The 24,057-nt window shown below is 45.2% G+C and overlaps 1 protein-coding gene across 3 annotated transcripts in view; it reads right to left on the bottom strand.

Moving 5' to 3' along the window:
• LOC140714828 (uncharacterized) overlaps nucleotides 1-24,057 on the bottom strand; it is a 153,999-nt gene that overhangs the window by 4,035 nt on the left and 125,907 nt on the right. For 2 of the 3 annotated variants that reach the window (XM_073026466.1, XM_073026465.1), the window contains 10 exons: nucleotides 23,271-23,397; nucleotides 20,574-20,648; nucleotides 16,970-17,149; nucleotides 14,393-14,634; nucleotides 12,623-12,768; nucleotides 10,248-10,335; nucleotides 7,027-7,144; nucleotides 5,693-5,836; nucleotides 3,830-3,964; nucleotides 3,184-3,282 (listed from right to left, as the gene is read on the bottom strand). In XM_073026466.1, the coding sequence (XP_072882567.1) occupies nucleotides 3,184-3,282; nucleotides 3,830-3,964; nucleotides 5,693-5,836; nucleotides 7,027-7,144; nucleotides 10,248-10,335; nucleotides 12,623-12,768; nucleotides 14,393-14,634; nucleotides 16,970-17,149; nucleotides 20,574-20,648; nucleotides 23,271-23,397 (1,354 nt within the window). Of the gene's footprint in view, nucleotides 1-3,183; nucleotides 3,283-3,829; nucleotides 3,965-5,692; nucleotides 5,837-7,026; nucleotides 7,145-10,247; nucleotides 10,336-10,366; nucleotides 11,594-12,622; nucleotides 12,769-14,392; nucleotides 14,635-16,969; nucleotides 17,150-20,573; nucleotides 20,649-23,270; nucleotides 23,398-24,057 lie in introns of those variants that run through there. The other variant, XM_073026467.1, reaches the window with a different exon arrangement.

Genomic DNA, 24,057 nt, shown 5'->3' on the forward strand with positions numbered 1-24,057 from the left:
AAAAATCAGAGGTACAAAGGGCCTTGGGAGTTGTTGTGCAGGATTCCCTAATGGTTAACTAATAGGTTGAATTGGTGGTGAGGAAGGCAAATGCAATGTTGGCATTCATTTTGTGAGGACTCGAATATAAAGGCAAATATGTAATGTTGAAGCTTTATAAGGCATTGGTCAGACTTCACTTGGAGTAATGTGAGCAGTTTTGGGCGCCTTATCTAAGAACAGATGTGCAGGCATTGGAGAGGATTCAGAGGAGGTTAATGAGAATGATCCCAAGAATGAAAGGGTATGAATACAGTATGAGGAGTGTTTGGTGACTCAGGGTCTGTAGGTGCTGGAGTTTAGAAGAATGAGGGGAGAATCTCATTGAAACCTATCAGATATTGAAAGACCTAGTGCAGAAAATGTTTTCTATAGTGGAAGAGTCTGGGACCAGAGGGTACAGCCTCAAAGCTGAGGGATGTCCATTTAGAACTGAGATGAGGAAGAATTTCTTTAGCTAAAGGGTAGCAATCCGTGGAATTTGTTGCCACAGACGGCTGAGCAAGCCAAGTTATTGGGCGTATTTAAAGCAAATGTTGATGGGTTCTTGATTTTTCAGGGAGAAGCCAGGAGAATGGGGCTGAGAAGAATAATAAATCAGTCGTGGTGAAATGGTGGACCAGACTCGACAGTCCGCATGGACTAATTCTGCTCCTATGACTTACGGTCTAAAGAAAGGCAAGTGAAACCAGTGATCATGTCAGGCAGTGTCTGTGGAGGAAAGGACAGCGTTGATGGTCCATAACAATCAGCAGAAATGAAAGCTGTTTTATAATTACGGGGGTGGGGGGAACAAAACAGCAAATACAAAGGGCACTTCTGTAATGGGCTGGAGGCCAAGAGAGGCTGTAGTTCCAGTGGGGGTGCTGACACTGGGGAAAACAAGCTGGGCACATCATTGTGGGCCAAATGGCCTGTTTCTATGATGTGCTTTACTATATTCTAAAACAGAGCAATACAGCAGAGAGAAACCCAACTGTTCCATGCTGACATAGCATCCTCCCTGCTAGTCTCATTTATCTGCACTTGGCCCATAAACCTCCAAGCATCACCTTTCTAAATGCTGCCATTACACCTTTCTCAACCACTTCTTCTGGCAGCTCACTTCAGGTGCTCACTTCTCTCTGTGGAATGACATTACCTCTTCGGTCTCTTTTAAAATCCTCTCGTCTCATCTTATATCTACACCCTCCACTTCTGGACCCCCGACCCTGAGGAAAAGACTGTGACGTTCCACCTCATCCATACCCCTCATAATGTTCAGATACATTCCAAAGTTCAATGTTCAAAGTACATATATGTCACCATATACAACCCTGAGATTCATTTTCTTGTGGGCATTCACAGTAAATCCATAACGCAATAATAACCATAATAGAATCAATGAATGACCACATCAGCTTGGCCAATCATCCAGAGTGCAGAAGACAACAAACTGTGTAAATACAAAAATTAAGAAATAGTAATACACAAATAAGCAATAAATATTGATAACATGAGGTGAAGGTTCCTTGAAAGTGAGTCCATAGATTGTGGGAACATTTCAGTGAAAGGGTAAGTGAAGTTATACCCTTTGGTTCAAGAGCCTGATGATTGAGCGGTAGAAATTGTTCCTGAACCTGGTGGTGTGGGTCCTGATGGCAGCATGAAGAGACAGTACGACCCGGGTGGTGGGAGTCCGAGATGATGGATGATGCTTTCCCACAACACTCTGTATAGATGTGCTCAATCCTCAGGTAGGCCTTACTCGTGATGGACTGGGCTATATCCACTACATTCTGTAGGATTTTCCGTTCAAGGGCATTGGTGTTTCCATACCAGGCTGTGATGCAGCCGGTCAATATACTCTCCACTACACATCTGTAGAAGTTTGTCGAAGTTTTAGATGTCATGCCGAACCTTTGCAAACTCCTGAGGAAGTTGAGGTGCTGCCATGCTTTCTTTGTAATTGTACTTACGTGCTGAGCCCAGGACAGCTCCTCTGAAATGATAACACTGAGGAATTTAAAGTTGCTGACCCTCTCCACCTCTGATCCCTCAATGAGGACTGGTTGATGGACCTCTGGTTCCCTGCTCCTGAAGTCAGTAAGTAGCTCACATGATTTATTTATCACATGTACGTAGAAACACACGGTGAAATGCAGCATTTGCATTAACAACCAACGAGATGCAGGGGACACAGCCCTGAGGTGACCCCTCATTCTCCTGTGGTCCAGGGACCAAAGATCCAGCCTGGGCAAACTTTCCCTCCAGCTCCCTAAGACAGCATATTTCTTTTTGGATGAAGGATCTCGGCTCGAAACATTGACTCTTAATTTATTTCCATAGATGCTGTCTGACCGCCAGCATTTTGTGTGTGGTGCTCAAGATTTCAAGCATCTGCAGAATCTCTTGTGTTTATTCTAAACAAGTTTTCCCACTTTTCCAGTGAAGGGTCTTCACCCCAACGTACAGACTGTTTCTCCTTTTCGGTGTACAAGTCCTTTCAGATCTTCAGATTTCCAGCAGCTTTTCACTTTGGATGTCTGATTTCGGGCTTTCATAACCTACCAGTACTTACTATGTTAATTAATTCTTCATTAATTCCTGCAGGAATTCAAACGTTCTCTTTACCAAGAGTGTTGAAAAAAGTTAAAAATACAGAGTGGAGCAGGTTGAAGAAACGATTGAGAATCTGGAATGCAAACAAGAGCTCCCCCCGGCCCCTGTCTCACCCACCACCTGCCATTCCCTCCTATTCCCCCCCACCTTCATATTTGGGCTTCTTCCCCCTTCCTTTCCTGAACAAGGGTCTCGGCCCCAAACAACAACTGTTCATTCCCCTCCACGGATGCTGCCGGACCTGCTGAGTTCTTCTAGCGTTTGGTGAGTGTTGCTTTGGATTTCCAGCATCTGCTCAATCTTGTGTTTATGTTTGAATTCTGAATTCTCCAGTTCTGATGAAGTTTATTGACCAAAAAAAAGGGTATTTTCCTCTCCCTGTATGCAGCCCAAATTGCTGAGAAGTTTTTATTTCAGATCCTGGCATTTACAGATTTTTGATGGAAATGCAAGACTTTCTCTTTTCACTACTTGAAGAAAGGAATACAGTACCTCTAACTCCCAAAGGGGAGTGTCGCAGGACAGCGGAGAGCGATGGTTTACCTGTGTGTGAGAGCTGGTTCTGGCTGTTCTGTAGCTCCAGCGGCTGGGTTTGATCTGCACTGGGCTTCGGGCTTGTGGCTCCAACGTTACTTTGACCAGCTGGATGAGAAAGTAACATATGTTACTGACCAGAACCTTCAGCTCTCAGACAGTAACTCACAAGTCAGACCTCAGCCCTCAGATTATAACTTGGACAGAACCATCAACAGGGAGGAGGGAAGAGTGAGTGAGAGAGAGAGACAGACAGACACAGATGGAGCGCATGTAGGTGCATACGTGCATGTGCGTATGTGAAGGAGGAAAGAAGTTTGGGCAGGAAATTCCAGAGCTGGAGCCCTACTGACTGACAGTGAGAGGTCAGAGGTGTAAGGGGCCAGGGCCGACGGAACACGATATTGAGTTATCACAGAGGTAGGGGAGATCATTTGTTGAAGGGAGTGAGGCCTTCAAAGAGGTGCTGCCTGGCTGGGGAACACCAGAGGTCAGTTGCACAGGAGTGGGAACAGAAGTTAACGTGTCCCGCCTGAGAGGGACGGAGCTTGTAAACCAAGCAATAAAAAATTGCGAAGGAAGGTGAAGCTCGTGCACAGATTATTTCTGGATGTCCGTAGCAGTGGGTATGATCTTTCCTGCTTTATCGACTCACCTGTGCGTGGAGGAGGCGGCTGGTGACCAGGAGGGTGCTGGTGGCTACCGGAAGGCACCTTATCGGCTTTATCAACAGAATCAGATGGGGGTGCAGGAGGCGGCCACATCCTCATCACGGCGTCGACTGCTTTGTCTGAAGACGACAAATAGAGGTCTAATAACCCCAAAGTAACAGTCCGTAACTCGCTTTACTGAGCAGCACTCAGTGTGACTAGGCTGAGTAACAGCTTGGCATGGGACAGTTATTACCTCTCAACCATCAGGCTCTTCAACCAAAGGAGATAACTTCACTTTCACCCATCACTGAAATGTTCCTCCCACAACCTATAGACCCATTTTCAAGGACTCTTCATCCCATGTTTTTGATATTTATTTATTGCTTATTTATTTCTTCTTATTATTTCTTTCTTTTATTTCACAGTTGGTTGTCTTTTGCACACTGGTTGAACAGCCAGTTGGTGGGGTCTTTCATTGATTTTGTTACAGTTGTTATTCAATTATGGAATTATTGAGTATGCCCACAAGAAAATGAATCTCAGGGTTGTATCTGGTGACCTACGTGTACCTTTATAATAAATTTACTTTGACTAGACGGGCCAGAGGGCCTGTTTCTGTGCTGGAGTGCTCTTTGACCTTATACCAAGGCACAGATGAAGGAACTGAAGGAAACTTTATAACAGAGGGACCAGATATACAAATTCCCCAGTGGCTTTTTGTTCACAGACCTGCCAGTCTCACTGGTAGAGGGAGTGTTTTATCCAGCATTGGAGAATAGGGTTAAGGTTAGAGGAACGGTTTAATAGGAACCTGAGAAGAAGTTCTTTTTAATTACACACAGTGGGTGATTGCTATATGAAACCAGCTGCCTGAGTTAGCTATGTTTAAGATGAACTATGTGGATAAGATGCGTTTAGAGGGATATTGGCCAAGTGCTGGGAAATGGGATTGACTGGAATATTTCCACCTGCTCTCTCTTGACTCTGAATACAGCTACAGAGAAGCCTCACCAGAAGCAGACGTACCTGAGAGGCTGAAACACAGACCACACTGACAGAAATATTCACAGTATTTTGTTCATTAGACAGAATTAGTCATTACCACAATGGTAAAATACTAGACACCCCCACTATAAGAAGTATCCTCTCCACATTGACTCTAAGCCTTTCAATATTCAGCAGGTTTCAATTAGATTACTCTTCGATCTTCTGAAGTCCAGCGAGTACCGGTCTAGCACACTCTAACGCAAGGAAGGCAAATGTAACGTTGGCATTCATTTCAAGTGAACTAGCATATAAAATCAAGGATGTAACCTGAGGCAGTGTTCAGGCTGTTGTGAGCTGTTCTGGGCCCCTGACCTCAGAAAAACTGTGCTGGCATTGGAGAGGGTCCAGAGAACAGTCACAAGACTGATCCCAGGAATGAAAGGGTTAATGTAGGAGGAACGTTTGATGGCTCTCAGCGTATATGTGCCAGAGTTTAAAAGAATGAGGGGAGATTTCACTGACACCTATCGAATACTGAAAGCCCTAGAGAGAGTGGATGTGGAGAGAATGTTTCCTACAGTGGGGTGTCTAGGACCGGGGGCAGCCTCAGTCAGAACTGAGGCACATACAAATTCCTTACAGACAGTGCTGTAATCACATTCTGCTAACTGCTATACTACCAAGCTGCCCCTTCTGTATTTAAAAAAAGTCTCACCCCCAGTGTTGAGTTAAGCGATCACCTGATTTCAATCTTACCACTCAACTAACAAGAGCTGTATAATGATATCACAACTCATTAGCATCACTTGTAAAAAGGAAGGTGAATACCGGCCCTGATCTCTCCTCCCCGTAACTGTTCGAGTAGAAATCTCTCTTACTTGGTACTGCGTCAGGATAAGCGTAAAGGGATGACTTGGGAGGCCAGCTGGCCAGCGTCTGCTCTCCACCAGCACTGTTGTCTTTGTTCTTGTGGTTTTCGGTACCGACTGGAGTCTGCACTTGCATGTGAGTGGCTGTTTTCTCTGATAAAGGAAATTGAGAACATTACTTGCAGTTTTCCCATGTAGGACCCCGCACCTACCTAAACCGACTAGCCATTCATTCATTGCCCCTCACCGTGCACGGACTTGCACTAAATACAATGGGACATCACTTGGGAGGAAAGTACAGCGGTGATGTCAGCGGTAGCTTGTTTATTTTTAAACATAAGAGTGGTGGGAGGGAGAGGCAGATGCATTAGTGGTGGGAGGGAAGGGTTAGAGTGACACAGAGAAAATGCCGGAGGAGCTCAGCAGGTCAGGCTGCATCTATGCAAATAAATAGACAGTTGGCATTTTGGGCTGAGACTCTTCTTCAGGACTGGAAAGGAAGGGGGAAGACATCAGAATAGGTGGTGGGGGTGGGGCGAGAGAGAGGGGAAGGCAGATAGCTAGAAGGTGATAGGTGAAGTCAAGTGGGTGGGAAAGGTAAAGGGCTGGAGGAGAAAGAACCTGATAGGAGAAGAGTAAACTGTGGGAAAAAGGGAAGGAGGAGGGGACCGAGGTGAGTGGGAAAGGTGAAGGGCTGGAGAGGAAGGAATCTGATAGGAGAGGACAGCGGTCCATATTGAAAAAGAAACCCAACACTTGCCAAACCACATCCAGCTGGCCTTGCCTATAGAAAATGAACTGGTTTTTCTGTCATTCAGAAAACTTCCGTCGCAATTAAAATCAAACAAGGTTAAAAAAAATCACTTAAAATTTTAAGCAAACAAAACATAACACTATAATAAATGATTTGTACATGCTCGTAGCTGACCATTAAACTCAACAGAAAAGGTGTCACTGTTCAACAGGACCTGATGCAGGTTGTAGGTTAAAGGTTAAGGGTGAAAGGTGAAAGATTTAAGGGCAACCGAAGGAGGAACAACTTCACTCAGAGGGGGTTGAGAGTGTGGAACGAGCTGCCAGCGGAAGTGGTGGATGTGGGTTTGATTTCAACATTCATGGGAAGTTTGGATAAGTACGTGGATGGGAGGGGTATGCAGGTAGATGGGGGTAGGCAGAATTAACAGTTTGGCACTGAAGGACCTGCTACTGTGCTGTAATGCTGTGTCCCTGATAGAGAAACAATTAGGAAGTCCTCTGATGCAGAGATACTGCATTGTGACATAGACACAGACACCACGGATGATTAGCAAGTCGGAAGATTTCTGATCCGCTCCCGCCCTCACCTGTATATCGTGGCTCTGCTTTTATCTCGGCTGCCAGAGGTATTTCCCACTCCTCTTCGCCTTCGGGCAACTCAGCAACATCTTCCTTCTTCAACAGCTTCTGCAGTGCTTTTGAATCCTGGGCGTGGAAGAGATTACAAACTAAATCCAAGCAAAATGATCCAACAAGCAACCAGGTCCTCAGATTGCTGCGTAACCTTAGCACCCGAGAAATTCTGGCACAAAGGTCTCTATTTGTCTTTTCAACATTTTATTTAGAGATACATGGTAACAGGCCCTTCCAGCTTAACAAGCATTCGCCACCCACGTGACCAATTAACTTACCAATCCGTACACCTTTGGAATGTGGGAGGAAACCAGGGCACCAGGAGGAAACTACTCGGTCATGGGAAGAACGCACAAACTCCTTACAGACAGCTTGCAGTGTAATAACATTACACTAACCACTACAATGACTACTGTATCATCCAAATCTCATCTACTGTAATGCTTCTGACATCTGACGTGGACCGAGTTGTTCCACACGGGCCCCAGATTGCCACACAACTACCTCCCGTTCCTGAGCACACAGGAACCAGCCTCCCCTCCACACTCTGTTCAATTTCTCCCTGCCTCAGTAAAAGCAGCCAGCATAATCAAAGACCCCACCCACCCCAGACATTCCCTCCTCTCCCCTCTCGCATCGGCCAAAGATACAAAAGCCTGAAAGGGTGTACCAGCAGGCTGAAGGACACCTTCGATCTTGCTCAGACACAAACACTGCTGGAGAAACTCAGCAAGCCAGCCAGCATCTGTGTGGGAAAGAGTAAACAGTTGACACTGTGGGCCAAGACCCTTCATCAGAAATGTCCGATGAAGGGTCTCAACCCAAAACTTCCACAAGTATGCTGCCTGGCCTGCTGAGTTCCTCCAGTATTTTGATAGATAGATAGATATTTTATTCATCCCCATGGGGAAATTCAACTTTTTTCCAATGTCCCATACACTTGTTGTAGCAAAACTAATTACATACAATACTTAACTCAGTAAAAAATATGATATGCATCTAAATCACTATCTCAAAAAGCATTAATAATAGCTTTTAAAAAGTTCTTAAGTCCTGGCGGTTGATTTGTAAAGCCTAATGGCATTGGGGAGTATTGACCTCTTCATCCTGTCTGAGGAGCATTGCATCGACAGTAACCTGTTGCTGAAACTGCTTCTCTGTCTCTGGATGGTGCTATGTAGAGGATGTTCAGAGTTTTCCATAATTGACCGTAGCCTGCTCAGCTACCGATGTTAAACTCTCCAGTACTTTGCCCACGACAGAGCCCGCCTTCCTTACCAGCTTATTAAGACGTGAGGCGTCCCTCTTCTTAATGCTTCCTCCCCAACACGCCACCACAAAGAAGAGGGCGCTCTCCACAACTGACCTATAGAACATCTTCAGCATCTCACTACAGACATTGAATGACGCCAACCTTCTAAGGAAGTACAGTCGACTCTGTGCCTTCCTGCACAAGGCATCTGTGTTGGCAGTCCAGTCTAGCTTCTCGTCTAACTGTACTCCCAGATACTTGTAGGTCTTAACCTGCTCCACACATTCTCCATTAATGATCACTGGCTCCATAAGAGGCCTAGATCTCCTAAAGTCCACCACCATCTCCTTGGTCTTGGTGATATTGAGACGCAGGTAGTTTGAGTTGCACCATATCACAAAGTCCTGTATCAGTTTCCTATACTCCTCCTCCTGTCCATTCCTGACACACCCCACTATGGCCGTGTCATCAGCGAACTTCTGCACATTGCGTCGCTATTCCTGCTGAATATTTCTGACAAAACCTATCCACCTGAAATATCAACGGCGTCTCTCTCCGCACATCACGTGTTCTGTTGTACTGTATCACAGTGCAGCAAGAGTTCCTTTGATGGGCAGCACTGTAGTCTGGGGCTGGCTCAGTCGCTTTACAGTGCCGGAAATCACTGATCTGGGTTCACTTCCCACCGCTGAATGTAGGGAATTTGCACGTACTCCCCGTGTCCACATGGGGTTTCTCCGGGTGCTCCAGTTTCCCCTCACTTTCCGAAGACGTACGGGTTAGGGTTAGTAGGCTGTGTTGGTGCCAAAAGCTGGGTGACACATTTCACTGTACAGTATGTCTCAATGTACATGTGAGAAATAAAACTCATCTCTTTCTTTTAATCTCATTTGATCCAGTTCTATGATTCCATCAGCAATGAAGCCACAGCTATCATTTGTCACCCACTGCTGAAGGATTCCTAGAAATGGAACGGAAAGGTACTTCTCTTAAAACACATTGGGTAAATAACCAGCCTATCAGGAGCACCGAATTAAAACAGGCCATCTCTAAAGTTTCCAACCATGATTCCCCTCTCCCTGCCCCTTCCCACTCTCAGTCCAGAATAGAGACCCATACCATCACTCAAATATGTCATGAAATTTGTTTTTGTTTTTGCAGAAACAAATTTCATGACAATGTGAGTGATGATAAACCTAATTCTGATCTGGGTCTCTACTGTGGACTGAGAGTGGGAAGGGGACAGGGAGAGGGGAATCATGGTTGGGAAAAGGGGAAGGGAGAGAGCAGGGAATGAGAAGCACCAGAGAGACACTCTGTAATGAAGAATAAACCAATTGTTTGGTATCAAATGACCTTGCCTGGTGCCTCAGGGCTGGGTGTGTCTGCACCCGTGACCCCCCATCCCCTGACATTCCTTCTCTGCCACCCCACACCCCTCCAGCGGCACTCCACCCTCACCATTCCCAACATCCTTTACTCCCATCAGTTTTGTTAAACTCCATCTCTGCTCCATGTTGACAAACGTTCTACTATGCAGAGGTCTCAGGCACCCTAGCTATACATACGTGCTTAGGGCTGCAAGGTAGCATAGTGGTTGGCACAACATTTCTCACTACAGGCAATCTGGGTTCACTTTCCGTCGCTGCCTGCAAGGAGTTTATATGTTCTCCTGGGTTTCCACCGGGTGCTCTGGTTTCCTCCCACAGTTCAAAGATGTACCGGTTGGTAGATTAATTGGTCATTGTAAATTGCCCCGTGATTAGGCGAGGATTAAATCGGGGGATTACCGGGCGGTGTGGCTCGTAGGGCCAGAAGGGCCTATTCCTCACTGTATCTCAATAAATAAGACATTTGCACAGTAAATAAGTCGTAATTTTCATTGAAGCCTGTCCTCTTTTCACATGAACACAGAAAAATTACCTCAAAGCAAGAGATGAGACTTTGTAGGAAGCGTTCCAGATCCTTTTCAACTTCCTTATTGTCAAGACTAAACAATGTTACAATCTCTCTAGAAAAATAATGGAATAACAATTACATTAAAGGTAAGAGCAAAGCTTCAAACCCCACTTCACAGTTGCTTATTTTTATTTTATGAATTTTCCAGGAGGTGGGATTGTTTTTTTAAACATTTAGTCTCACCCTATCTTCTCTCTGGAGAGGAGCTACCATAAGCAGCCTCAAGATCCACACTCAACAGTTTAGGAACAACTTCTTCACCATCAGATTTAAGAATAGTCCACAAACCCATGTACACTACTTCCTCATTCCATTTTTGTTGCCTTAGTTCAAGTCATAGGGCACATTTAAAGTGGACGTTGTTGGGTTGGAAATCAACTTTTTTTTAATATAAGATTTGTACTTTTTAACAAACTAATGTATTTTTCACAGTACGTGGTGGTTCATCCCCACTCACTGGCAGAAACTGATATAGCAGCTAAACTAACGGTTTATCACTTTTCATTGGCTAAGTATTAGCATATTACCCACATGACGTATTTGTTTTAATATGTAGTCTATTAGCAAACACGAGGAAATCTGCAGATGCTGGAAATTCAAACAACAACACACACAAAATGCTGGTGGAACACAGCAAGCCAGGCAGCATCTATAGGGAGAAGCGCTGTCGATGTTTCGGGCCAAGACCCTTCGTCAGGACTAACCGAAAGGAAAGATACTAAGAGATTTGAAAGTAGTGGGGGAGGGGGAAATGCAAAATGATAGGAGGGGGTGGGATGAAGCCAAGAGCTGGAAAGGTGATTGGCAAAAGGGATACAGAGCTGGAGAAGGGAAAGGATCATGGGACGGGAGGCCTCAGGAGAAAGAAAGGGGGAGGGGAGCACCAGAGGGAGATGGAGAACAGGCAAACAGCTAAATATGTCAGGGATGGGGTAAGAAGGGGAGGAGGGGCATTAACTGAAGTTAGAGAAGTCAATGTTCATGCCATCAGGTTGGAGGCTACCCAGCTGGTATATAAGGTGTTGTTCCTCCAACCTGAGTTTGGATTCATTTTGACAATAGAGGAGGCCATGCCATCACGTTGGAGGCTACCCAGCCGGTATTTAAGGTGTCAAAAAGAATCCAAGGAATTTCTTAACTTATCTATAGAAGGGATTTTTCACAACCATCTCGGCATCTTGACTTCTTTATTCCTTTGTCCTTGCATCGATCCTCAGCTTTTTATTTTGTTTGCTTAATATTTGTATGTTTGTTTGTACTCCAAAATAAACTGAAATCTTGGAATTAAGACTGCTTGCTGTTCCTGACTCCTGGAAGAACACCAAGGATCAGAAAATAAACAGAGATCCAACAAGGTTGATATGTTTTTGATTAGTAAGGGTGTCAAGGCTTATGGTGAGATATGGCCCAATTCTGCTCCTATGTCTTAAGGTCTAATTATTTTGTAATTCATAGTAATGCTTAATATTTTTGTACTGTACTGATTTCATGTCATCTAAGAGTTGTAGACACAGCTCAGTACATCACAGAAACAAGCCTCCCTTCCATGGACTTGCCTATCATCCTGGGGTCCAAGTCCATGGATCCTTCAAAGCTGCTGTGCCAGTTGATAGGGTGCTGAAGGAGGAGTATGGTGTGTAGGCCTTCGTTGGTTGGGAAATGGGAGCTCAAGAGCTGCAAGGTATTGTTGCACCTCTCTAAAACTCCGGATAGACCTCACTGTGTTCAGCTCTGTTTGCCTCATTACAGGAAGGATATGGAAGCTTTAGAAAGAGTGCAGAGACTTACCAGGATGTAGTCTTAAGAGGAAAGGCTGAGTGAGCAAGGGCTTTTTTCTTTGGAGTGACAGAGGATGTGAGGCGACTTGCTTGAGATTATAGCAATAGCAGATACCAAAGGGCATCCACTTAAGGTGAGTGGAAGAAAGTTCAGGGGGGATGTCAGAGGTAGTTTTTTTTTTTACCACAGAGAATGGTGAGTGTGGATTGCACTGTTGGGGTTGGGGGTAGAGGCAGATACATTAAGGACATTTAAAAGACCCTAGATATGCACATGGATGTAAGAAAAATGGAGGATTCTGGGCTGAGTAAGAGAAAAAGGATTGATCATTGCTCTATGGAAATGCGCAAGTCTGCTCGGCACACTGTGTTCCCAAGTTGGAGTGACTTCAGCCATACTTCACCGAGCTGTGAGGTCTTTCGTGTTAAGCCATTGCTGTGATTGGAACCACAACAAGATGCTTCTTCTTTTAAACCACATTTCATGAAGGAATAGTTATATATGTCAGAGTATTACTTTCATCTGAAATATTTTTTATTTTAATAGAGAAGATTGTTTACCTGCAGATATCGATATGTGAATTGATCTGATCTTTCTGAATATAAAAGGTCTTCTTATTCTTCAGGTGACAAACAATATCATCTTTCTCAAACACGGGCTTAGCATCAGGCAAGGACAGTTGATAATAGAGATATAGCTTACCAACCTAAAGTAGTAATCAGATACAAATATCAGCATTAATATGCAACCCATCTCCACATTTCACAAATACACAGTCATGGGTGATAGACCTCCTCACGTCCGTTAGATCAGGGGCTCTTAACCTGGGGTCCTCATATTAGCAATTTACACCCTGGAAAAGTATCTGGCGGCCCCCTCAATCTATGACCCTTATCGCCTCTGTCAAGTCACCTCTCATCCTCCTTCGAGCCAGAGAGAAAAGCCCGAGCTCACTCAACCTGTCCTCATAAGATGTGCTAATTCAGGCAGCATCTTGGTAAATCTCGTCAGCACCTCTCGAAAGTTTCCACATCCTTCCTATATTGAGGTGTCCAGAACTGAGCACAATACTCCAAGTGTGGTCTGACCAGAGTGTTTGTGACTCTTGAACTCAATCCTGAATCAGTTATCCTTATTGGGCCTGGTGGACAACTCCAATCAAGTACAACTGGAAACTGAGATGACAAATAGAATCTCAATTTCTACCAGAACCAGTACTCCAAGTGTGGTTGAACTGGAGCTTCACAGAGCTGCAATGTTACCTCATAGCTCTTGAACTCTTAAACAACCCAAGTTTGTCCAACATCTCAGTCGTAGTGAGAACTAGGCCTCAAACCACGGTGTCACCTGTTTGCAGCCCGCCCAGGAGAAAGGTATCAGAGCTACTCTCCAGTACTCACTCAGCAGAAGACAAGCTGTAATATGTTTAGACTGCAGACCGCTGCAACGTTCATGGACTCAGGGACTTGGACTATATATTTTTCTGTATTTTACTGCTGTCTTATTGTGCTTTGTGTTGTGTGTGACTGTCGGTACTGTGTTTTGTACCTTGGCCCTGGAGTAACGCTGTTCCATTTGGCTGTATTCATATATGGCTGAACGACAATTAAACTTGAACTTCCCTTATAGTTCAAACCCTCGAATCTAGGCAGTGATCAGGTAAACCTTTTCCTTCATTCTTTCCAAAGCCTTCACATCTTCCTGTAGAGGGGCAACCACATCTGCACACAATGATCCAAAACACTCTAAACTAAAATCCTTTCTGCTTTTTCAGGCTGATGCATAGAATTTTATTGCACATTTCAAAGAATAGCCAATACTTGTAGTAAGCTGCTAGGACATCAGTTTCCAATAGACAACATACAAACAGCTGAAAAGCACGTACCACCAGGCTCAAGGACAGCTTCTGCCCCACTGTTAAGACTATTGAACAGCTTCTAGACAGATTCTTGATGTCACAATCTACCTCATTATGGATCTGCATCTTATTGTTTATCTACACTGCACTTTCTCTGTAGCTGTCACATTTCACTGAATTATGTTATTGTTTTACCTCAATCTCCACCTTGTCATAGTTTTGGAGGCTTGCACGTCTCAATGACCCGGAGAGCGATATAGGCTGGAGTCAGGGCTTGGGGCTTTGGCTCTTGGTAGGGTCACTCATGCCAAACAGGTCAAAGGGTAGAGGCCAGACTAAGAGTGACCCACCTGTTCTCCATGTTTGGGGGTTCAGCTCAGGGCTAACAACCCTGACTGGGAAATCCCTCACCAATTTAAAGGGACCCCAGGTACAAGTACTTCATTGATGCCGTCGTAATCGGAATATTTACCTGGTAGAAGGCCATAGATTTGAGAGTTGCAACAATATTATTGCCTTGTAGTTCTTCATACAAGTCAGTGCGGTGACAGAACCACCTCTGGATGAACGGAGTTATAGAACGGACAAAGTTCTGGACACGAGGACAAGGTCTCAAATCCTCAGTCTGAGTTTCTACAGTGATGCAATTGGAAAGTCGCTGCACACCGCAGATTTCAAAAAACAAGTTGCGATTTTCCTCATTAAATTGGATCTCTGGTAAAAGGAAATGGTTACCAATTATGTGCAGAAGATCCAAAAACATTTCTTGCAACTCTCTCTGAAGTAGACTTGGGCTTCAACTGCTTTCAGTTATCCTGACCAAGTGTCTATTACTTACATGACCCAGACAACAAGTACAAGCCGATTATTAATTGAGGATTCTTACACAGATAATAAACATAGTGAATGGAAAATAGCTTCCTTCAATTCCCCCATTCCAGTCCATCAGGAATGAGAGTCAATATACCCCCTCAAATGGTCAGTGCTGTATAGATTGGGGGCATGGCTCAAGACTTTTTATCCTGTATAACTTGGCATTACATCTGATGACAATGATCCCTCGCATCCATCCCACCCCACCATCAAGCAGTAAGTACCATGGCATTAGGACAAGAACTGTTCTTCCCCCAGGCCATGAGACGACTGAACTCCCTGCACCACCCAAGTCTCATCACATACGAAATGCCAGTAGTGTTATACCATTTACTTTGTAACTTGGTATTGCAAATGCGCCTTATGCTAAGCTTCAATCTTCTGGAATACATTTTTATTATTTGTTTGCGGTAATATTACTATATGTGTTATGTGTTTGAGTTATATGTATTGCTTCGTGCACCTTAGTCCCCGAGAAACGTTTCGTTTGGTGGCATACATGCGTACGATTTAATGACAAGCAGCATCCATCATCAGGGACCCCCACCACCCAGGCCATGCTCTCTTCTTGCTGCTGCCATAAGGTAGGCGGTACAGGAACCTCAGGACTCACACCACCAGGTTCATAAACAGTTATTACCCCTCAACCATCAGGCTCCTGAACCAAGGGGATAACTTCACTCACCCCATCACTGAAATGTTCCCTCAACCTATGGACTCACTTCATCTCATGTTCTTAATATTTATTTCTTATTTATGTATTGTTATCATTCCTTTCTTTTTGTTTTTACACAGTTTGTTATCTTTTGCACACTGGTGAATGCCCAAGTTGGTACGGTCTTTCATTGATTCTATTATGATTATTATTCTATTCAGGATTTATTGAGTATGCCCACAGGAAAATGAATCTCAGGGTTGTATATGATGACATATATATCTACTTTGAACATACTGCCAGTCTCCTCTGCACTCTTTCCAACACAAACATGTTCTTTCTATTGTGTGGAGCCCGTAAGTGTAAACAGTACTCCAGTTGAAGGCTATACTGATGAAAAGGAATCATTTAGGACCGTAGGAGTGCCTTTGACTGGATGTACTGTGCAGCTGACAGGGGCAGAATGGTTACGGAGTGGTTGGCAGACCTACAAGTATCTGGGAGTACAATTAGACGAGAAGCTAGACTGGACTGCCAACACAGATGCCTTGTGCAGGAAGGCACAGAGTCGACTGTACTTCCTAAGAAGGTTGGCGTCATTCAATGTCTGTAGTGAGATGCTGAAGATGTTCTATAGGTCAGTTGTGGAGAGCGCCCTCTTCTTTGTGGTGGCGTGTTGGGGAGGAAGCATTAAGAAGAGGGACGCCTCACGTCTTAATAAGCTGGTAAGGAAGGCGGGCTCTGTCGTGGGCAAAGTACTGGAGAGTTTAACATCGGTAGCTGAGCGAAGGGCGCTGAGTAGGCTACGGTCAATTATGGATAACTCTGAACATCCTCTACATAGCACCATCCAGAGATAGAGAAGCAGTTTCAGTGACAGGTTACTATCGATGCAATGCTCCTCAGACAGGATGAAGAGGTCAATACTCCCCAATGCCATTAGGCTTTACAATTCTACCGCCAGGACTTAAGAACTTTTTAAAAGCTATTATTAATGCTTTTTGAGATAGTGATTTAGATGCATATCATATTTTTTACTGAGTTAAGTATTGTATGTAATTAGTTTTGCTACAACAAGTGTATGGGACATTGGAAAAAAGTTGAATTTCCCCATGGGGATGAATAAAGTATCTATCTATCTATTACAGCGGCACTTGTAGGACTTTGGGTTTGGTTCCTGCTGCTCTCTGCAAGGATATTGTACGTTCTCCCTGTGACCACCAGGGTTTCCTCTCACATTCCAAAGTCGTATGGATTAGGGTTAGTGAGTTGTGGGCACCAGAAACATGACAACATTTGCAGGTTGCCCAGCACATTCCTCACCAATTTGGTTTGTCACCAACGACCCATTTCACTCCATGTTTCGATGTCCACATGACAAATAGAGCCAACAACCATTTATTCATTCGTTTAGCTATCTATTTATTTAGCTTTATTTCCTCTGGTCTGTGAGGACCTCTCTGATCCCACCCGCCTCGTCTTGCACGTGCAGGGTTTCAACACAGAAAGCTGGAGCGTTACCTTGCTTGCCGCTCCTGGTGAGTGGACGATTCCTCTCTGCAGCGGGCACAGTCAGCAGACACAGAGAACATGCTTTAAATATCCGCTCCAAGTGCTTATCATCTGGTATGAGAGGGCAGCTGGCTAGGGAGACCCAACGATTATCCTTAGCAGGAAATATCCTCTCATCTTTAATCATCCCTAAGCACACAGACAAGATGAGGTTAATAGAAAGGATAATATGATTAGCTCAAGTACACGACAGTAAAGCAAAATAATGATTGTTAATATCAGAAAATCCTACAGAGGGTAGTGGGTTCAGCCCAGTATATCACGGGTAGAACCTTCTTAACCATTGACCACATCTACATGAAATGCCATCGTAGGAAGACAGCATCCACCATCAGAGATCCCCACTATCCAGGTCATGCTATTTTCTTGCTGCTGCCATCAGGTAGAAGGTACAGGAGCCTCAGAGCTTGCAGCACCAGGTTCAGGAACAGTTATCACCCCTCAACCATCAGGTCCCACACCACCAGGTTCAGGAACAGTTATCACCCCTCAACCATCAGGTCCCACACCACCAGGTTCAGGGACAGTTATCACCCTTCAACCATCAGGTCCCACACCACCAGGTTCAGGAACAGTTATCACCCCTCAACCATCAGGTCCCACACCACCAGGTTCAGGAACAGTTATCACCCCTCAACCATCAGGTCCCACACCACCAGGTTCAGGAACACTTATCACCCCTCAACCATCAGGTCCCACACCACCAGCTTCAGGAACAGTTATCACCCCTCAACCAGCAGGTCCCACACCACCAGGCTCAGGAACAGTTATCACCCCTCAACCATCAGGTCCCACACCACCAGGTTCAGGAACAGTTATCACCCCTCAACCATCAGATCCCACACCACCAGGTTCAGGAACAGTTACTACCCCTCAACCATCAGGCTCTTAAGCAAAAAGGGGTAACTACACTCATCCACTGAGATGTTCCCACAACCAATGATCTGACTTTAAGGATTTTTAATCTTGTTATTTCATGTTCTCGTTATTATTTATATTTGCATTTGCTGACTAAGATGCATATTCCAACTAACCTCATTGCCCAGTACTTGGCCCATATCCTGCTAAACTCTTGTCTTCTGTGTACACATCCACATACTTCTTAAAATGTACCATCCTCAACCATATCCACCGGCATCCCACTCCACATATCTGCCACCCTCTGTGAGAAACAGCTGTCCCTCACGTTTATATTAAACCTTTCACCTCTAACCGTAAATCTATCTCCTCTTGTACTGTGGTGAAGGGGTGCCAAATAATGTTAATTATGGGTGCAGAGGAGATCTACCAGGATGCTACCTGGATTAGAGAGGGTGCAGAGGAGATTTGCCAGGATGCTGCGTGGATTAGAGAGGGTGCAGAGGAGATCTGCCAGGATGCTACCTGGATTGGAGAGGGTGCAGAGGAGATTCACCAGGATGCTACCTGGATTAGAGAGGGTGTAGAGGAGATTCACCAGGATGCTGTCTGGATTAGAGAGGGTGCAGAGGAGATTCACCAGGATGCTGTCTGGATTAGAGAGGGTGCAGAGGAGATTGACCAGGATGCTGCATGGATTGGAGAGGGTGCAGAGGAGATTCACCAGGATGCTGCCTGGATTAGAGAGGGTGCAGAGGAGATCTGCCAGGATGCTACCTGGATTGGAGAGGGTGCAGAGGAGATCTGCCAGGATGCTGCCTGGATTAGGAGAGGGTGCAGAGGAGATCTGCCAGGATGCTGCCTGGATTGGAGAGGGTGCAGAGGAGATTCACCAGGATGCTGCATGGATTGGAGAGGGTGCAGAGGAGATTCACCAGGATGCTACCTGGATTAGAGAGGGTGTAGAGGAGATTCACCAGGATGCTGTCTGGATTAGAGAGGGTGCAGAGGAGATTCACCAGGATGCTGTCTGGATTAGAGAGGGTGCAGAGGAGATTGACCAGGATGCTGCATGGATTGGAGAGGGTGCAGAGGAGATTCACCAGGATGCTGCCTGGATTAGAGAGGGTGCAGAGGAGATCTGCCAGGATGCTACCTGGATTGGAGAGGGTGCAGAGGAGATCTGCCAGGATGCTGCCTGGATTAGGAGAGGGTGCAGAGGAGATCTGCCAGGATGCTGCCTGGATTGGAGAGGGTGCAGAGGAGATTCACCAGGATGCTGCATGGATTGGAGAGGGTGCAGAGGAGATTCACCAGGATGCTGCCTGGATTGGAGAGGGTGCAGAGGAGATTCACCAGGATGCTGCCTGGATTGGAGAACATGTCTGATGAGGTCAGGTTAAGTGAGCCAGGGTTTTTCTCTTTGGAGTGAAGGAGGATGAGAGGTGACTTCATCGAGGTGTACAAGAGGCACAGATAGACTGGATAGGGCAGAAATGTCTAATACAAGAAGGTATAATTTTAAGACCACAAACATCAGAAAATCTGCAGATGCTGGAAATCCAAAGCAAAACACACAAAATGCTGGAGGAACTCAGCAGCATCTATGGAGAGGAATAAGCAGGTGACATTTCAGGCTAAGACCCTTCATCAGGACAGGAAAAAAGATGAGTAGTCAGAGTAAAAAGGTGGGGAGGGGTGAGGAAGAAGAACAAGGTGGCAGGTGATGGGTGAAACAGGGAGGAGGGGAGGGGTGAAGTAAAGAGCTGGGAAGTTGATTGCTGAATGAGATAAAGGGCTGCAGCAGATAGGAGCGGGAAGAAGATCATGAAAGAAAGGGAAGGGGGAGGAGCACCAGAGGGAGCACCTTCCCCTTACAGATGGGCAGGTAAGGAGGCAAGGTGAGAGGGGGAAATGGGAATGGGGAGTGGCAAAGGGGAATTGGGTGTGTGCCATTACTGGAAGCTCGAGAAATCGACGTTCATGCCATCACGTTGGAGGCTTCCCAGATGGAATATAAGGTGTTGCTCCTCCAACCTGAGGGTGGCAGTAGAGGTGGCCATGGACTGACATGTCAGAATGGGAATGGGAAGTAGCCATCCGGAGATCCCACTTCATCTGGCGGATAGAGTGTGGGTGCTCCGCGAAGCAGTCTCCCAATCTATGTTGGGTCTCACTGATATACAGGAGGCCACACCGGGAGCACCGGACACAGTAGATGACCCCAACAGACTCACAGGTGAAGTGTCGCCTCACGTTGAAGGACTGTTTGGGGCCCTGAATGATAGTGAGGGAGGTTGTTTGGCACTTGTTCCATTTGCAACAAGTGCCAGTAGTGAGAACAGTGGGGAGGGACGAATGCACAAGGGAGTTTTAAGTTTAAGATGATTGGAGAGGGGGTGTCAGGTGTGTTTTTTGTTTACAGAGTTTAGTGGGTGTGTGCAACACCCTGCTAGGGATGGTGATAGAAACAGATACACTAGGGATATTTAATAGATTCTTGGATAGTCACACCGATAATAGACAAATGGAGGCCTACGTGAGAGTAGATTGACCTTAGAGTAGGTTAAAGGGCTAGTACAACATTGTGGTCTGAAGGGACTGCACTGTATGTTGCTGTAATGTTCTACTACGTATATGCTTTCCTCCCTGTAGAATGATCCACTTCACAAACACATCAAGATGCAATACTTACCTTTGAGTGTCTGGCAGTAGCTTGGTATAAGTTCGACCGAGTCACCATAGTCGTTATAATTGCAGCACTTCTCAGCTGTAGGCAGACAATGGACAGAAATGACAATGAAATGGCCAGTCGGGCTGCTCACGCACAAGAGAATTGCTTCTTATTTGGGGAGACAAAAGAACCCCTACGTAACTGAGGTAATCTTTATGTAAATTACACGATGCCTAGGCCAGTTTAATATTGAATAAAAATAAAATTTTAAAAAAATTATTAGCTTTATTTGTCATATGTATATCAAAAGATGCAGTGGGGAAATGTGGTTCCTTAAGGTTGTTATAGCCAGAGGGGGGAGGAAGTGCGGATGATCTCCACTACCAATTAAATGCTCCCGATGGCGTGCATCTCCAGTAGCCTCTGACAACTAAGTCCAGCTCCTGGCCTCTTGTGTGGCTTAGCTATTAAGCCCAGCAGAACCGTTTCTACACAGGGGCAAAGGTGGGTTACTGGCACCTTAAAACAAGTCGCTTCGGACAGGTGGGGCTTGTCATCCGTGGTTGGAAGCTCACCTAGGAGAAGTAAAACTCTGATCTCAAACCTCCACTGCCTTATCTCATGGGGAAGACTTCAGCAGTAAATCTCCAGGGAAAATCCAGAGCTGGAGTCCCTAAGACAGTCCTGCGCTGACTGGCAACTCCTTCGACATAACTGATGCCAAACTGTATCAGTCTCTCCCAGGCCTTTGGATTCACCAGCTGCATGGAGAGGGGGGAGCCTACTGCATAGACAACAGCTTGCTCTGCTTGTGTATCATGTAGAGAGCTGGGATGCAACATTCACGCTCGACCCCAACCGACAGAGGGCCTCGTTCAGCGAAAAGGCATCGGATCAAAACAGTGAGAAATGTGCTGGGCTCCACGGGTCTGGTGCCAACACTGAACGCCCACAATTTACTAACCCTAACCCATACATCATTGAAACGTGGGATGCAACTCACCCAGTCATGGGGAGAGTATGTACAATTCCCAGTGACAGGAATTGAACCTGGGTGTCTGGCTTACTAGTGGTAAGCTGATAGCTATGCTAAGAGTTGCCCGACCTTGTAAAATAATCAAGATTTAAAATTGTTTAAAGTCATTTCAAGTGTAAAGGAAAACAAAATTATAGAAAAGAGATGCTGGTATGGGAGAGGATTCAGAGGAGGTTCACAACGATGATTCTGGGAATGAAAGGGTTATCGTACGAGAAATGTTTGATGACTCTGGGTCTGTACTCGCAGGAATTAAGGAAGGATGTTTCCCATGTGGGAGAGTCTAGGACAAGAGGGCACAGCCTCAGGAGAGAGGGACATCCATCTAAAACAGAGATGTAGAGAGCTTTCACGTCACATGCCGGTGATAATAAACCTGATTCTGAATTTCTTTATCCACAGGGTGGTGAATTTGTGACCACAAGCAGCTGTGGAGGCCAGGTCATTTGGGTGTATTTAAGCCGGAGATTGCTAGGTTCTTGACTGGCCCCAGCATCAAAGGTTAAGGGGAGAAGGCTGAGGAGGGAGAAAAAGATTGAGCCATGATTGAATGGCGGAGCAAACCCGATGGGCTGAATGGCCTAATTCCGCTCCTAAGTCTTATGATCTTATAATTCTTACACCAGATCCAACAGAGTACAAAAACAAGCATAATAAGATAAAGAACGTGATAATAAAAACTTAAGATAACTTGGATACATACATTAATTGTACATCCATAAAGTGGTGCTAGGCACAGGAGTGTCTGTATGTAAGGTGGTTCTGACAGGAAATGATAAAGTAGTGCTGGTGTGTGTGGGGGGCATTGATCAGTCTTAGAAACAGTTACTTTCCCCGAGCACTGAGTCTGGTGGTCCTGGCATGGATACTACATAGCCTCCTCCCTGATGAGAGTGGGACAAACAGTCCATGAGCAGGGTGAGTGAGATCCTTCATGATGTTACTGGCCTTTTTCTGGCATCTTTCTGGATAGATACCCTTGGTGGTGGGTAGTCTGGTGCCAGTGATGTGTTGGGCAATTTTGACTACCCATTCTGAAGCCTGCCTGTCAGCTGCAGTGTGGTTTCCATACCATGCAGTGAGGCAGGATGTTAGAATGCTCTCTACTGCAGATCTGTAGAAGGATGCAAGTATAGAAGAGCGCAGCCCAGCTCTCTTAAGTCTCCGCAGAGAACAGAGGCTTTGGTGAGCTTTCTTGATTCAAACTTCTAAATATACATCTTCTGAATTACTCTCACTGAAATCTGCAGCCTGTAATTTCCTTTTAAGCAAAGAACTTTTGAACTACCTTAACGTTTTCTTTCAGCTGAGAGTTAACCATTTAAGGAGTGAAAGCTGTACCCCCAGGCTCGAGGGTCACTGTTAACAGACTCTCGGACAGGCTTCTTGTACAATAAGCTCTTCGCTGTATCTCGGTACGTGACAAAAATACACTTATTCCAATTGAAGCATTTCGCCAAAGCCCAGCTGATGTTTTCCAGGGCGCAACCTCTGCAATGCATTATTTAGTGCGGACAAGCCTGAATTATGGGGAGATACTCAGGATGACAAAGGTTAAATTTGTTACAATATCTAACTCAAAGTGGTAGGTCAGAAGAGAAAATCAATTAACTTAAGTCTGTCAGTTTTTCTCTAATGGGGAGAAAAGTAAAACAAACTTTAGATTTTGCAAAATCACTTACCTAGAATTGCATAAATCACAGACACATCCTGCAGGACAGTATTTTCAGGCAAAGATATCGTACCACATATCAATACGAGCAGATCTACATAGTGTCGCATAGATGGTACTTTCTCTACATTCAGACTCTATAATTGAAGCAAATTAATCACAATGAATACGGACACTGACAGGAAACTTCATGAGAACAGAATATTCAGGATATTTCCAGAGGCAAAAGTTACAGAAGTTATTGACACAGAAAATCGTCTTCCTCCAAATTAGAATATGGTTGGTTCAATACTCAGTTAAGCGCTAAAGCTGTCAATGACATTTCATGCAGCACTGATGGGGTGTGATACTTCCTGACGTGCCACAGTTTGCAAGATATTGAGCTCCCTTGTGCAGGCCCACACCTCACTATCCCTAACCTGTCCGTCTTTGGGCTGTGGCAGGAATGCGGAACGCCCAGAGGAAACCCACATGGTCACAGGGAGAACGTACAAACTCCTCATAGGCAGTGGCGGGGAGTGAACTAGATATACACCAGGAAGTCCGATTCTGGTTCAGCTAGAACCATCACTGTCCTCTTCCTCACTGTTTCACTCAGCCTCACACCCAAACGACAAGGCAAAGGTCACCAAGATTGCAGCCATTTAAGAGATTTGGCATTTTGCTGGAAATTTCCCGGAGCATGAACCATCTATGCAGTTGTTTTTAGATATCCAGCATGGTAATAGGCTCCTTTGGCCCTCGCTGCCTAATTAGATGACCATTTAACCTACCAACCTGTCCGTCTATGGAATGTG

This window comes from Hemitrygon akajei, chromosome 22, assembly GCF_048418815.1.
Source record: "Hemitrygon akajei chromosome 22, sHemAka1.3, whole genome shotgun sequence".
NCBI classification, from domain to species: domain Eukaryota; kingdom Metazoa; phylum Chordata; class Chondrichthyes; order Myliobatiformes; family Dasyatidae; genus Hemitrygon; species Hemitrygon akajei.